We start from the raw sequence: 14,676 nt of genomic DNA on the forward strand, positions 1-14,676 counted from the left end.
ATTTATTCATATCTAATTCGTTTCTGAAGAAAACTTGTTGTTGAGGGGACAAAAGAAACAGGATTAGAAGTACTGGTTTCTGCTCACAAAACAGTTAACTTAATCACTTTTCAAGAAAAAGTAAGAAGTTCAGTGGTAGAAACAAAACGTGATCTATCTGCCAGAAACACAGAAGTGCTGGTCCTCCGTCTGTCTTACAATGAGTCAATGGACTTTCCTCATTAAAATCAAAACTTTGATTTCTTCCAGTGAATACAGCAGATAGTACAGTGCAACTTTGCTTTAGAATAAAAAAGTTGATCCATATCTACCATTTATTGATGCATTTTCTGACTAAAGCAGTAAATATCACTTCAGACTGAAATAAATGAATCCACTAAAGAAGTTAAAGATTACTTTTTAGCCTATTCAAGACTCAAGTTTGTACTATCCTAAATTCATCTATACTGTCTCTATATATAATCCTGTGCTTTTTAGCTTTCCTTTATAATGTAAACTTAATTCTTTTTGCATGTTGTTTCAAACTAAGCAGTGCAAGCATTTAATTTATTCTCTATTTAACAATTCTGGAAATCATTTGCAAATTCCTTCCAACTCACCTGTTAGAAATCAATAAACCTAAAACCAAGGTTCACTACTGCCATCTCAGCTCTAAATATAATTTTATGGAACAGAACTGGGGTACTGTAATTAGCATTAGCCTTAAACTGCAAAAGAAATATTACATACTCAGAATAGAAAACATGATTGATAGCCTACTGAAATGCCATAAATTTCTGTGCCTATGAGCACAAGACCTGAATCTTTTAATCTGGAGAAAATATATTTTTGGAATCTAGAAATATAGATTGTTTGTTTGTTTTTGATTTTTGCACAAAGCTACATGAGGGTTATCTGTGCTAACTGCCCCTAATTTAGCAGTGTAAGATTAGAGGGAAGGCAGCTAGTCAACACCACCTACCACCAACTCTTGGACTACTCTTTTACTAATGAATAGTGGGATTGACCATCACATTACAATGCCTCCATGGCTGAAAAAGTGAACATGTTTGGTGCAACGAGGATTCAAACCCACAATCCTTAAATAACGAGTTGAATGCCTCAACCACCTGGCCAGGCCTGAAATATGTTTTAATGTCAAATTTAGTAACATACATTGATAATAAAGTTATACATTTAAAGTTTTAATCTAACACTGTAAATGTCATTATGTATGTAAATTCCATTTCCATATACAGGTTTTAGAATATTAATGGTCTGATTAAAGCTTTATATGAACTAAGCACTTTTTAGAATATTTTACTTAACATCAAACTAACTGAATAAATTACTAACCTATAACATGTCCTAGTAAGCTCTGAGCCCCTCTAGCTAAACCATCGGCAAATTCTTCTGGTCCTTCTACAGATCCCTGAAAACAGCAACAATGTGATTTTCATTTAGCTATAGTAGTTTCCTAATCACTGTTAAATATGGTTAAAAAACTAAATATTTTTATTGTCTAGCTTGACCAAGATATATTAAATAACTTTTATCTAGCTTTAAGTAAAATACACAAATGGAAGTAGAACCACACAAAACACTGTTTCAAGTTTATTTAATATCACTTTTATGCACATACCAAGAAGGGCTCATAAAAAAAGTCTCCTAAGCCACGAGTAAAGTCTTGCACCAAACCAAATGGGTTGCCTAGGACATCAAGTCCTAATATTAAAACATAAACTTGTCGAACAACTTGAGATATATAGTAGGCTTCAACTTCTGCTAGCAGTTGAGATGGGGTAAGCAAAGCTCCTTTTCTTTCAAAATAGGCCATCCTATAATTTAAATTTTAAAGTTATACTAATAAGTAAAATTGATGGGGTGCTTCTGACAACGAGATTGACAAGCTTATCTCATAATTTAAATAAATACCAAATATACAAATATATCTATTTGTTATAAATTATTTTATACTACAGGTGGTAAACTACTTAAAAAGTGTGAAGATGTATAACAATAACTGAGTAAAACATTTTTAACATTTTATGAGTGCCTGTCCCTAGCAAAGGCTTTTAATAAAAAATAGTAAAAGCTTTCAACTTTGTTTACTTGTAGACCATTGTATTTCCATGAGGTGAATTGTTAAGATAAGAATATAACAAGATGAGTTCATGTGATATTTTATTACTGTCATGTTTATCTTTAAAAACATATCATAACAAATCCAAAGGAAATTAAGAACATTTAATTCAAAAGAAGAAAATATCAAAAACAAAAGATGTATTTAGAAAAAACATAACAGTAAATATTAATCTGCCCTTAAATTATAAACAAAGATTCTACCTAAGTTCAACATCTTTTACTTCACTCAGAGTGGCTCCAACAGAATTTAGAAAGAAGTCAAGAACATCATCTTGAAGTGACCAAGGGTCAGGAATAGCTTTATGGATTCCACCACGAGGACTGAAACTGAACTGTATCTAGAAATAGAAGATTGAGTTCTGTAATTGATAATTAAATAGATAATAGATGATGGTCAATTTAAGATTTTCTGAATTAGTTTCAATCAATTAAAATATTGACATCAAGTGATACCTATCCCAAAATCAATTTTATACTGTAAATTATACACGTTGCATACGTGCTCAGGTTCGCATACATGCACACAAACACACACATTTGTTATTTAAACTTTAAACTAAAAATCAGGCCAAAAGAAGTGAAACAGAAAGGGTAAAAAACCAAAACAAAAGTAACACCAAATTACATAGGGTTGAGTATGTTATATTAAAATTATTTTGAATATGCAACAAAGCAGGTCATGTGATAACCACAGACAATTTAAATTTATGGTAGAACAGCATGTATCAGACTACATTATAGCATTGTTTAGCATTCCCCATATGTAGTATGGTGCCACTGAAATCTAATCAATTTTGAAAGGTCATATAACAGCCCTTTCTAATACAAAATATTCCTACATTACAAAGATGAGTTCACATTAGAGATTTATGATTTCCAAGATGAGTATATGTCTCTTGTACATAATATCATCAGAAAATTAAGGAATACAAATTGACTTGAGACACCAAAACTTGGCAAGCAAAGTGCAGCATCTTGTAAAATGCAAAAATTCATGAATACTAAGGTCAGTGGCAAAAGCCATCCATATGCCTCAGGCAACAGCATAGAACATAGCATAATCAAGAAGAATCATCACCAGTAAAATGGATACAAGTCACATGTACAGAATAGTTGCTATCTTGGTATATCTCTTAAACTAGCATGTATGTCAAACAGTTGGAGAATGACAGTTTTATTTTTCTGTTTATTACAAAAATATACTGGTTCAGTCATCAAACACAGCACCTATGTGTTTCTGTCCAGAAAACTATTAAAAAGGTCCATGTTATATATAACATGAAATAAATCCAGGAAGATGAGCTTGCATTGGACGAGAAAGCCTTACAATGGAGTTTTTTGCAATAGAAACTACAGTGAAGGACTACTGTTAACAAGCATGGTTATCAAATAAAGCATTTCTATACATGATAAGATGGACTATAATGATGTTAGAAGGCTCAAACATTGATTAAATATAATCTTAATATTTGTAGTGTAGAATTATAAGTTTTTAAGGAATCTACAAAAACAGAATCTACACTGTCTTGAAATGCTATTCATATGTTTTCCTATATTAAGATACAAGATTTATTAAACTGCTTTGGTTTTCTTATTGTATTTATAAACCATGCTATATTTTCTATATCCAGTGCTAACAAGGTCTTTCAACCAATAACAGAACTCATTTAAGTTATCAATTACTTGAAAAATGTGTAATTTTTTTATTAATTTTATTTTATTCATATAATTGCTATAAATCAGAATTAGCTTCATGATAATCTTTAGAGCTCATTGTTTTTCTACAGCAGGAATTTCACACCACTGTATAGTATCATACATTTTAGTCTAAATATTCAGTAACTTAAAATAATTTGAAGCAATTTGCACAACTGAAAAGTTTCTGATGTTCCTAGCACTAAACATAAAGAAAACATTAGTTACTTTTCAATTAAACTAAGAATCTGCTCAATACTTATGGTAGAATTTGGGAATTAACTAATGTCTGAAATTGAACAAAATAATTATTTTTATTAAATGTCTACAATATCCAAACTTCTCACCTTTAGGGGTGATACATGAAGATACTCAAACACAGTTCTTTGAGAACGAGTTGCCCCCTGAAAAGATAACAAGATTTTCAGTTTTCTCAATTTAAAAAAAAACAAAACAGTTTGCTCACAGTTAAGAGCTTCCTGAAAGTAAAACAAAATTTTAAGTTAACTAAATTTAAAAATTTAAACATACTTTGAGAATGAAGTCTGGTTAAGAATACTTTCAAAACAAAGCAAGGTTCCTTACATTCATCTATAACAACCACATGCTGCTTCGGTAACAGCAAAATATAATTTTCAATATGACACAGGACTACTTAATATAAATGATACAATATGATGCTCTGTTATATTAGTTCACAACAAAGTTTGTGACTAAATGCATATCTTCACAATGGGCTATCTGTAATGTACCCACTAGAGGTAATAAATGCCAAATTTTAGTGTTTTAAGTACTCAAGTTTGATTTGAGTCACTTGGAATCATGCAGTAAAGAATGCCTTCCATTTCATCTGTTTAAGGACCTTAAATTATTAACAAAAATTAATATAAAATTTATAATGTTTCTTTTATTATCTAATTAATGATATTAAATACTTTTATATTGCAGGGTATTCTTATTATTGTTATAATGTAATTTTGTTATTTAAACAAGAGAAAAACTAATTTACTTATGATGTTCATTACACACTGAAATACAATAGGTTAGTGCTTGATTAGTGCAAATTTTGATTTACTAATTATTTAATCATAATAGGTATTACAGTCACACACTTCTTTTGATCTCTTATAAATATAGCCAAAAATAGTTTAGACTTGTATAAATATCAAAAACAGCACTAAAATGACTGTCTTAATTTCTACTTTCCATATCAGAAAACATAACATTTGTACATTGGAATACATTATTTACTGCATTTGATGCAGGAGATGTAACTACACAATGAAGAAACGTTAGATATGTGAAAATGTCTTCGATCTTCCTAGGCATTTTAGCTCTTAAAATCACAGAGAAATTTCAAAGGTATGAACCTTTGTCATCAAGAAGAATAAATGCAAAGGCCTTAAACAATGTCTCATCTTCACTTAACACAGAATTCCATAATACAAATAATGAGAAAATATACTTGAATTCAAATACATTTTCACTTAATTTTGTATTTACTTGTTTCATCTATTTCTCTTAATTCTTTCTATTCAGTTAGTCACTACTTTTTTATTTTTTTAAGAAAACACTAAGTAACAAGAACTTCTATATTCAATTTCTCTTTTAAACAATGCTGATCACTTCTAACGAAACATACCACAAATGTTTTAGTCATCAATTTCAAGCATGTTTTGTGTACATCACATTTCTTTATTCATAATTGTTAGTTTTAAAACTTGGCTTGTGCTATCTAGGTAGCATGTTTACAGTTGTGTCATAAATTTATTTCTTTTGTGAACTTTAATATACTGACAAGTAATGTTAAATAATATGTTTTCACAAAACTACTTCAGAGTGCACAACTGTAATTATAAAATTTGTATATTTTCTCCCATCACTCTTTTCTTCTCTAATTTTTTAAATTATACAATGCCATATATGATTACACAAAGCATTTATATCTTCTTGTAATATTGTAACACTTATTATAAATTTATTCTGCATTCTTGCAGATTTTGCATGTTAGTAAGAAAGCGAGCAAGTTTATTTCATTCTAGGTATCTTTGTTCTTTTGCCATTCTTTAGAGATAATAGGAGTTCTTGCTGTAATATTTCACGTTTTCAAGGATGTCAACAATAGTAGGTCAGGTTATATCTCAAGATTATAGCCACCTTTATGTTTTGATGAGATTCACTAACATTGACATAGATCATGAGAATATGGTTTTAGAGATGTTGTATATACAATTCTGTGATCTCTTGGTTACACTTGGATAACTCTCTCTTCCATGAGCTCAATCCTGCACTTTGGTAAAAAAAGATTTATTCCGTTCTTTGTAAATAGTCACATTCTCCTACTGTTTCAAGTTTAACGTTAATTAAATATTCTTAAACATATTTATAAGTTGTTATTAAAGTATAGAGCATTAGCAAACTAGTAAAACATCCTATTTGTATCATTTTGTTTTTGAGTATATATAGTTTTCAATGTGTTTTCATATTGCATCTAGTTCTTTGTATCTCAAACTCAGCCAGAGAACTAAAAATTACTGCATACTAAATATCACATTGAATCTCATGTTATTAAGTGAACTTATCTAAGTGCTCTATGGTTAACTCAGTTTTACCTGAAAATATAACAAATATATATATACTGTGTGACAAAGATCTTCTAGACAAAAGCCAAAAAAATAGGCTTTAATTTCAATGTGTGTTAATTATGCATCTATTTGCCCCCCCTTCCCCAACGGTACAGTGGTATATCTGCAGAGTTACAAGGCTAAAATCCTGGGTTTCAATACCTGTGGTGCACTGAGTACAGATAGCCATCCCACTGTGTAGCTTTGCACTTAACTTCAAACAAACAAATGCATGTATTTATATTTATCAGCTGTAGATGTCTCTGTCTGTTGTTCTGCATCTATCTCATTCCATTTCTCTATTTTAATTTTTTATATATATAATGTCACATCAATGTAGAGAACAATGACTAGTACAGAATAAGAAGTTTTATATATAAAGTTTTTATTCACTGTATCTATTTTTAAACTCTCATAGCACAGTAAAGGTTTTATGTTTTAGAAAGTTCTATTAAACATTTTGTTAAAATACATAAAAACATGCCAACTAACATTAAAAACTTAATGTGCAGCCCATAAGCATTAAAAGATAAAAATGTTGTATGTAAGTACATCATTACAAAATAATGCATGAATTAATAGAATTACATTAAAATTAATTTCAAGTTGAACTAAAACCTACAAATATTGATTACAAAAAATGTATATTTTCATAGTATTTGATTTTGGTTTTTATTACTTACAAAGTAATCTAAAGGACTTCAAATGTTTATAAACACTCTCCCTCTTTTCTACTTACCACACCTACATTAATCTCCCCTAAAGGCTTTTCCACCATTGAACGATCTGCTTTTACCAGACTTTTCTGGAAATAGGTCACTTTCAGTAAGTATGTCAATTAAGCATAAGAAAAACAACACATTCTTCATATGTTTATAAACACAATGCTATCAATAAAATGAATGAGTTGAACATACGTTAGTATGGACAATTATAAAATGTGAATATGAAGTAAAACTAAGTGAATTTTCCTTTTGTATTTAGAATAAACATTTCAGGCTCATATCAGCTTCTATTTTTAGAAATAGTATCTATAAAGTATCTGTGCACTATGGCCGTCTATGCTGTGCCCATCACAGGAATCAAATCGCTAGTATTAGCATTATAACCCATTCAGCTTAACAGTATGAAAAATGAGTGACCTCACCATTTTCTCAGAATAATAGAGTATTTGCAGATCCTACAAAATCATTCTAATTTACCAGTGGCATTTTGTGACTACTCTGTTATTTTCACAAATAAAAATGAAAGCTGGACATGTGGCATTTTAAGTTCAATCAAATACTAGTAACCTCAATTTAACAATACTGACCTCATTTCCAAACCTAACAATCATCCTTACTGCACCTCCTGAAATAATACTTATAAAAAAGTTTTAATACATGATCTTAAAAGTAAGTTATATCTAAGCCAAATTTTTGTTGCATCATCTGTAACTTGTTTTTTTTAGAGCAAAACTGGTGAACATTTACACCACATTTTAACTGACAGCACTGATAAACCTGTATCTGATCATTTTAATTAATATGATTATGACTTTTCCCCCCAACTTGCTCATGGGAATTTTAAATCTTACAATATTATGAGAAATACTTATATGAATGGTTAATTGTCCTTAACCAAAGCAATCTTTTACATAATAAAATTATTGAAAAACTGTTCATTCATTTGACATATCAGACTTCTTTGTCTAATTAAATGAATTATATTAATAGTTAATATTTTCAATTTATAATTATGCTAATTAATGTTCATAGTTTTTCCTGTCATATTTGATTTATTTTAATCACAGTTGCAAAACAACATTGAAAAAAAATCCTAATGTTTTTCTTTATAATAAATGTATGAAATGTAACTGATCATAATTTTATTACTGTAATTTCCAGTCTATATGCTACTTCTTTTGTCAGTTACATGAAGTAACTTATTACACAATAATGATAATTTTCTATATCTAATGATGATAAAAATTAATATTTTTTTTCAACCAGTGAAACCTGTGACAGTAAAAATCAAAACAACAAAGTATTAGTTTTATTATATTCTAAAAGCAAAACAATTATAAAACTTTACAATAAAAAAACAAACATACTTACCTCTTCTTCTGGTTCAAATAATGAAGTATACATGTCATATACTGAGAGAAGAAAACCTTTATCAAGTTTAACATTCATCTGCTGAACTAACAAGTTTAAGTACCTGAGGAAATAAATAAAGAACTATTTTTACTTTGTGGACTAACTTACTAATCCCTTGATATACTGCTGCATTGAAATGTTGAGAGTTGTACTCAACAAAAACAATTTAAAATAGCATACATGAATTAGAATATCAATTCTTTGCCACTCTTTATATCAATAACTTCACAGTAACTAAATATTTTATTTAATAAAACAAGCTGATGTGAATTAAAAAAAAACCCACCAGATTAGTGCTCTTAGAGGTGAGCAACTATCATATGGGGCTCATAATGCTTAATATAGCTTTGGAATCTAAGGAATTCTACTGTATTGGATCTACAGTATATTGTATATTTCAAAATTCATGGATGCCTATAATAACACAATAAAAACTGTGAGGCAAGCAATAATCAGTATTTATCTTCTTGCACCTGAAATGACACAGTGAATCAGTATGTTGCTGTGAAATGATGTGAGCATTAAGTTATGTTTGTTTCCTTTGAGCAGAATTTGAATCTGGAACTACTTGCACTACAAGAAGTGCTCCACCAACTGAGCTAAAGGGCAAACTCATAAGCAATCACTAGTAAGACACATTTTTTGACAATTCAAAGTATGTCAAACTTCCATTCTCATAAACAAGGCTTGTTACCTTAAAGCTACATTTTCTATGGTGATCTTTTTCTCCATTTCTTTCCTTTGATTTGTCACTGAACTTGAGACCTTACAGATATCAGGAAATTTCTCTATTAACCAAACTAACTGGCTAATCAACTAGTTATTGTTAGTGAGGTACTTTAATAAAATATCTAACTTTCTTTTGTAATTCAAAACACCATTCTGGTTAAACATTTTTGTAAACACCTAAATTCTAATATAAAATTGGATATCTCTCTTCCATGTTCTTAAAAAGGGCAATCATCACAAATAGTGTCTTAATTTAATGCTTTTTTGTTATAACTTTGATAGATTATGGGTATAAATCACTTCTTTACATGCTTTGGAAACATAAGTGGTATTATAAAGTTTGGTCATCTTATTCCTGGGCAACTCAGTTCACTTGCTTCTTCCTCAGTGTAACTTTAAACTTCAGTAATATTCTGAATTAATTTTATTTCTAGTTGTGAAGACATCTTTAATACATATATATTTAAGGCTTTGAAAATATGTTGATTTTTTTAAAATTTATGAATTTGATTCAACACCGTATTTCTTTAATTAATATTTTTCATACATATGTGTGTGTGGGTGCTCTAGCAACCTGAAATTATGGTAGTTTTTCCAGCCAAGTTATAATAAAGGACAGAATAAATCTAATCTCTAACTTAGTTGGCCTGCACATGTGCTTCCCTTTCTTACATAATTATGTAGGAACAAATCCAGTGGCTCATTCTTCAGTGGATCATAATTTTTAAAATAATGATGGTCAGAAATAGGTAAGGTTTTTACACTGTTTATAGAGTCACAGTACTCTTCCTTGGTGATTTTGCTTTTCTCTTCATCCAGATGCTGTAGTTAAATCAGATTCTCTAACAGAAAGTTGAAGTGACATTTGCAAACATCTGGCTTATTAACAATTTTGTTAGGGTTGAAACAGTAAAAATATTGAGCAAATGAAAAGATGATTGGTGTTTTTTAAATTAAGAGTTTCTCAATGTGTAAAAATTTCTTACATTTCATACAAAACTTCATGACAGATAAGTCTAAAACATCCTACCTACATGTTTTGTAATACAGATTGGGTTTTAAACCCAAGATCAATATATTTGTAGTTGACACGATTGCTGGTCTTGCAAATCTATTTTTGGGAGTTTTGTAACACTTGAACTAGCAGTTTGTAGAATGCTATCTTTAATAAATCTTTTAATCAATTTCTTGATACATTCTTCAAGGTGACCACAGAGAAATGGTGCCAAGGGACATGAACTCTGAAATATCTCTAGAAATGGTGTCATAGTACTTGCTTTGGTCTCAAAGAATACTAATCGAGCCATGGTAAGCTTATCTGACACTGCCTTTTTGACAGTAATATATGAGTGGCTAGAAGGTTAATTCTTCTTTCCTTGCACAACTTTTATACACTTGGCCATATCTTAATATCTCTTGCAGCACTAGGTGTGTTCTCAAGCCAACAATGGTCAGAAAACTGAAGTGGGAAAACCCAGTAATAGTTATGCTATCATCACTTTGTGCTGGACTATCTTTAAACAACCAGTATAGGGCTTTAACTAGTTTAGCTGCACCAAACTGAGATTTTTCACAATTATTTTTAAATAAGTTATGAACTGTATGAAGGCCACAGATTCTAATGGTTATTAGTCCATGATGCAGTCTTAAACTCCTTAATTTTATCACATAGTAAGGAATGCAGTTTCCAGTTCATTGTTGATCCATCCATACTTTTCTTCATTCCAATTTTTGAAATTGAGTCCAATAACACTAGCAGCAGATCCTCAACCCTGTCATAACCAATGAAAGCAGAGGTAAAGTAATACAATACAACATAATCCTCAAAGGATCCTAGTATCTAACATGAATGTTCACTTGCTCCTTATTCAAGCTGCTGTTGTAAAATTCATCAAATATAAGTACAATTTTATTCACTTGTTTCAGGCATGTAGTCAAATGATTATCAAAATATGGACCTTGTCCAAAGCCTACAAGGTAAGCAAAGTTGACTTCACATGTGAATTTTTGAGCTATACTGCTGTCAGGAAACATTTGTTTACATGCTATTACAACTATTGTAGCTGAAGTGGAATGTCACACATTTTTACAGCCCATATAATTTTAGATCTAAATACAACTGTAGATGAAATGTTCTCAGTTATGTTAGCATGTACATGCTAACTTGTGAACTTTATCTTGGCTTAAAAATGAACGAATTCATAGATTGGTGTTCATATGCTTCATGTTGTTTTTATGTTTTCCCCATCTATCTGTAACTTAACAGCAGGTTCACCCTTGTTCCCAAGGCTGAAAGTCTTTTTACATATGCTGCAGCGTGCCATGTGTATTTGTATGCACTGGCTCAAGCCATGGCCTACAGAGTTCATTCTCTTTCCAGTTCTCCAGATAATTTCACTTCCTTAGCATGATGTAAAAATAATTCAAAAACAGGATCAAAAATGATTATCATACAATACCAAGAGTTCCAGAACTGCAAGCGGTTCTTTCCACATATTTTAGCAATTTTCATACATTTTGAACAGTGAGCTGCAAACCGAGTATGACAAAATGGTGAACACAAATATGAAAACAAAATGTCCTATATAAGCTTATCACTGATTTGTCACCTTGAGGGAATCCCATGCTTCACAGATAATTGTCTCACTTTCATTCAGAAACTAACTAAATAAAGTATGATAAATTCTGACTGGCCAAACACAATAGTGAAATGACAAACTGCCACATTTAAATTTCAGTTTTGTCTGGAAAGAGTAGCACTAAACGTTGTCAATGTTTTTAATGACATTTACTGACTTGTTTTTGTTAAAATGTAAAATTTAATGAATTTCCACAAATTAAAAATACCCTTTTCACATTCCATGACTCTTCAGGTTTTCCAGGACCCATGGGAACCCTGGTATATAGAAAATGTGTAAAAACGTATTTATAAAATTTTATTTCAAAAATTCATGTTTTAAACACTTGCATTTCCCAATTTGTATTGATGTCTAACCAGTACTGCATTTAAAAAATCCTTGTTTGTCCATGAACAGAAAATAAGATAGTGACACTGTTAAATTTCAATATTATAAACTAATATGGCATTATAGTTCAAAATAGTACTTTCTGGGTTAATATTGTAATGAGCATGGGTTCAACTTCTAAATTTTATGATTTGTGTTCAGATTTTTTTTTTATTTACATTTCTTTATCAAGTAATTTAGAACTTGAAATGTACAATATGGTAAAAACAAAGTATATTTCATTTTAATATTCTTCATTCAATTTACATACTGTATGCTTGTGATTTCATGGCTTGGAGGTAAGAGTCCTGGGTCATGTTGACAGTTTTCTCTTTAAAAGTTATAACTTAGACTCTATGCAAATATGGTGTTGGTGTTTCATTAAAACTATTTTCAAACAATAAATAAAACAAAGGCTAGATTTAGCCCAAACATTACAATGTTACAAAATATATCAAAGTTAAGAAAAAAGACAAATCACTTACAAATGTGATATCTCTAAAAAATGTAGGAAAAATGGGTTAATTACACATATTTGCATAAGTTTTTACTGCACTTAATATTTTCATTAAAACTAAAAGAAGGAACACATGTTTTAATGCTGTGTGACAAGTACTACACAACTATATAATGACTAATCAATATGTGAATATATTTATGGTTAGATTTTATTTTCTAGAAATAAAAAAAACAAACAACTACACAACAAACATCTAACAATGGGGCAAAAATTTAAGAAGCAGTTTCTAACTTCAGAGCAGAATGTTTTCGAATTTTAAAGAATAATAATAATAACAGTAAAAACGTCCTTTCAAGAATAAGACATTCATAAGAAATAAAATACTGCCAATTTTTCTCTCATCTTAACCCTTTCACAACTGGTACCTTTTTAAGCCCTTACAAGAAGGTTCACATATTTCTACTTACGTAATAAAAGTAAATAACATATTTTGTGGGTTCAAAACCTTCACATTCTTTGTCATGGCAAGTTTCAAGTAATTGTAATGATGTTTCTAGATTTACCTATTTACTCTTAAAAGTTATTTTTTTGGAAGATCAATTCTACAATTTTGTAAGTAGAAAGATTTTTAATTACCCACGGAAACAGTGTATTAGATCAGTATGTGATGTTTTAATGATGTCATATATGCACCCTAAGAATGTAAAAAAATGAAGTTTTCCATTCTGGAAAATGGAAGCAAAATGAGAAAATCTTGACTGCTATTGCAAATCTACATGCACACAACATAATAAAAGTTTCTCCCAGTATCATATAAGCAAGAGTTCCATTATTGTATGATGACTCTGCACATGTCACTGAGTGGCATTCAAAATTTATCAAAAACTTTACTATCATTATATGTCAAGGAAATTAACATTATAATGTATGTTATAATTTAAAGTTTCATTCTGTCTAACTTTGAATTCCTTTATTTCAAAGGAAACCTTCAAAGAACACTTACTCTCCAATTTTCTTATCACGTAACCACCAAGTTATAAAAATCAACTTTTAAAGTCTCTGTATTGAATGGAATAAATGACAGCCTGCACATTTATGTCCAGACAACAAGTACATTTACTTACTCTATTGACACTAGTAATTCAAAGACCTTTCTAGAATCCAGTAGAAACAAGAGTTTGAATGTAAATAATTATGACAGAAAAATAAAATATTTTTAGTAGAAAGACTTCCTTAGAATGTTATTCTTTGTGTAGAAGAGAAGATACTTATATTATTTAACAATTTATGTATATAGAATATGTAAATATGCATCTGCCTATTGAGAAACATTTAACTATAATAGTTTCAGAAATTTCTACATAACAAAATATTGCATAAGAAAGAATGCAACTTATTCTACACACATCACCATATCCAAGCTAAAACAACTTTTCTTATAATTTTATACTAAACTTCTTTTACACTTAGATTACTAGCAGTTCCTTATCTTATAATCAAAGAAATATCTTGTTATACTGAAATTATTTCATGTGTATCTGATATAAGTAAATTTTCATTTTCTTACTTGATAGTATCCAGGTTCAGATTTTCTGTTCGATGAGTTAACAGCTTGAGTTCGACAAATGACCTGGGACCAGAACGACGAATTATAGCCTTAGGTGTTGGAGCCGAGTAAAATACTGTTGGAAACACAGCATCTGGAAGCTGATTTTCCACCTTTCAAGAAATTAATAAAAGTAAGGACTTGTACAACTTGTACACTTGAAATAATTCCATAATGTCATACTAAATTACATTAGGTTAATAACAAAATACACATATTCAATCATAGTTTATATTACAAATAATTGCTACTCTTAGCTTAATAAGAAAACAAAGCATGTATGACTTAGCCAGAT

The 14,676-nt window shown here is 29.9% G+C and overlaps 1 protein-coding gene across 1 annotated transcript in view; it reads right to left on the reverse strand.

Moving 5' to 3' along the window:
- LOC143240474 (intermembrane lipid transfer protein VPS13A-like) overlaps positions 1–14,676 on the reverse strand; it is a 289,867-nt gene that overhangs the window by 12,841 nt on the left and 262,350 nt on the right. The window contains 7 exon segments of the mRNA XM_076482942.1: positions 1,336–1,411; positions 1,622–1,817; positions 2,326–2,462; positions 4,167–4,223; positions 7,183–7,248; positions 8,540–8,642; positions 14,343–14,494. Coding sequence (XP_076339057.1) covers positions 1,336–1,411; positions 1,622–1,817; positions 2,326–2,462; positions 4,167–4,223; positions 7,183–7,248; positions 8,540–8,642; positions 14,343–14,494 — 787 coding nt within the window.

Source organism: Tachypleus tridentatus, chromosome 13, assembly GCF_004210375.1.
Source record: "Tachypleus tridentatus isolate NWPU-2018 chromosome 13, ASM421037v1, whole genome shotgun sequence".
Classification (NCBI taxonomy): domain Eukaryota; kingdom Metazoa; phylum Arthropoda; class Merostomata; order Xiphosura; family Limulidae; genus Tachypleus; species Tachypleus tridentatus.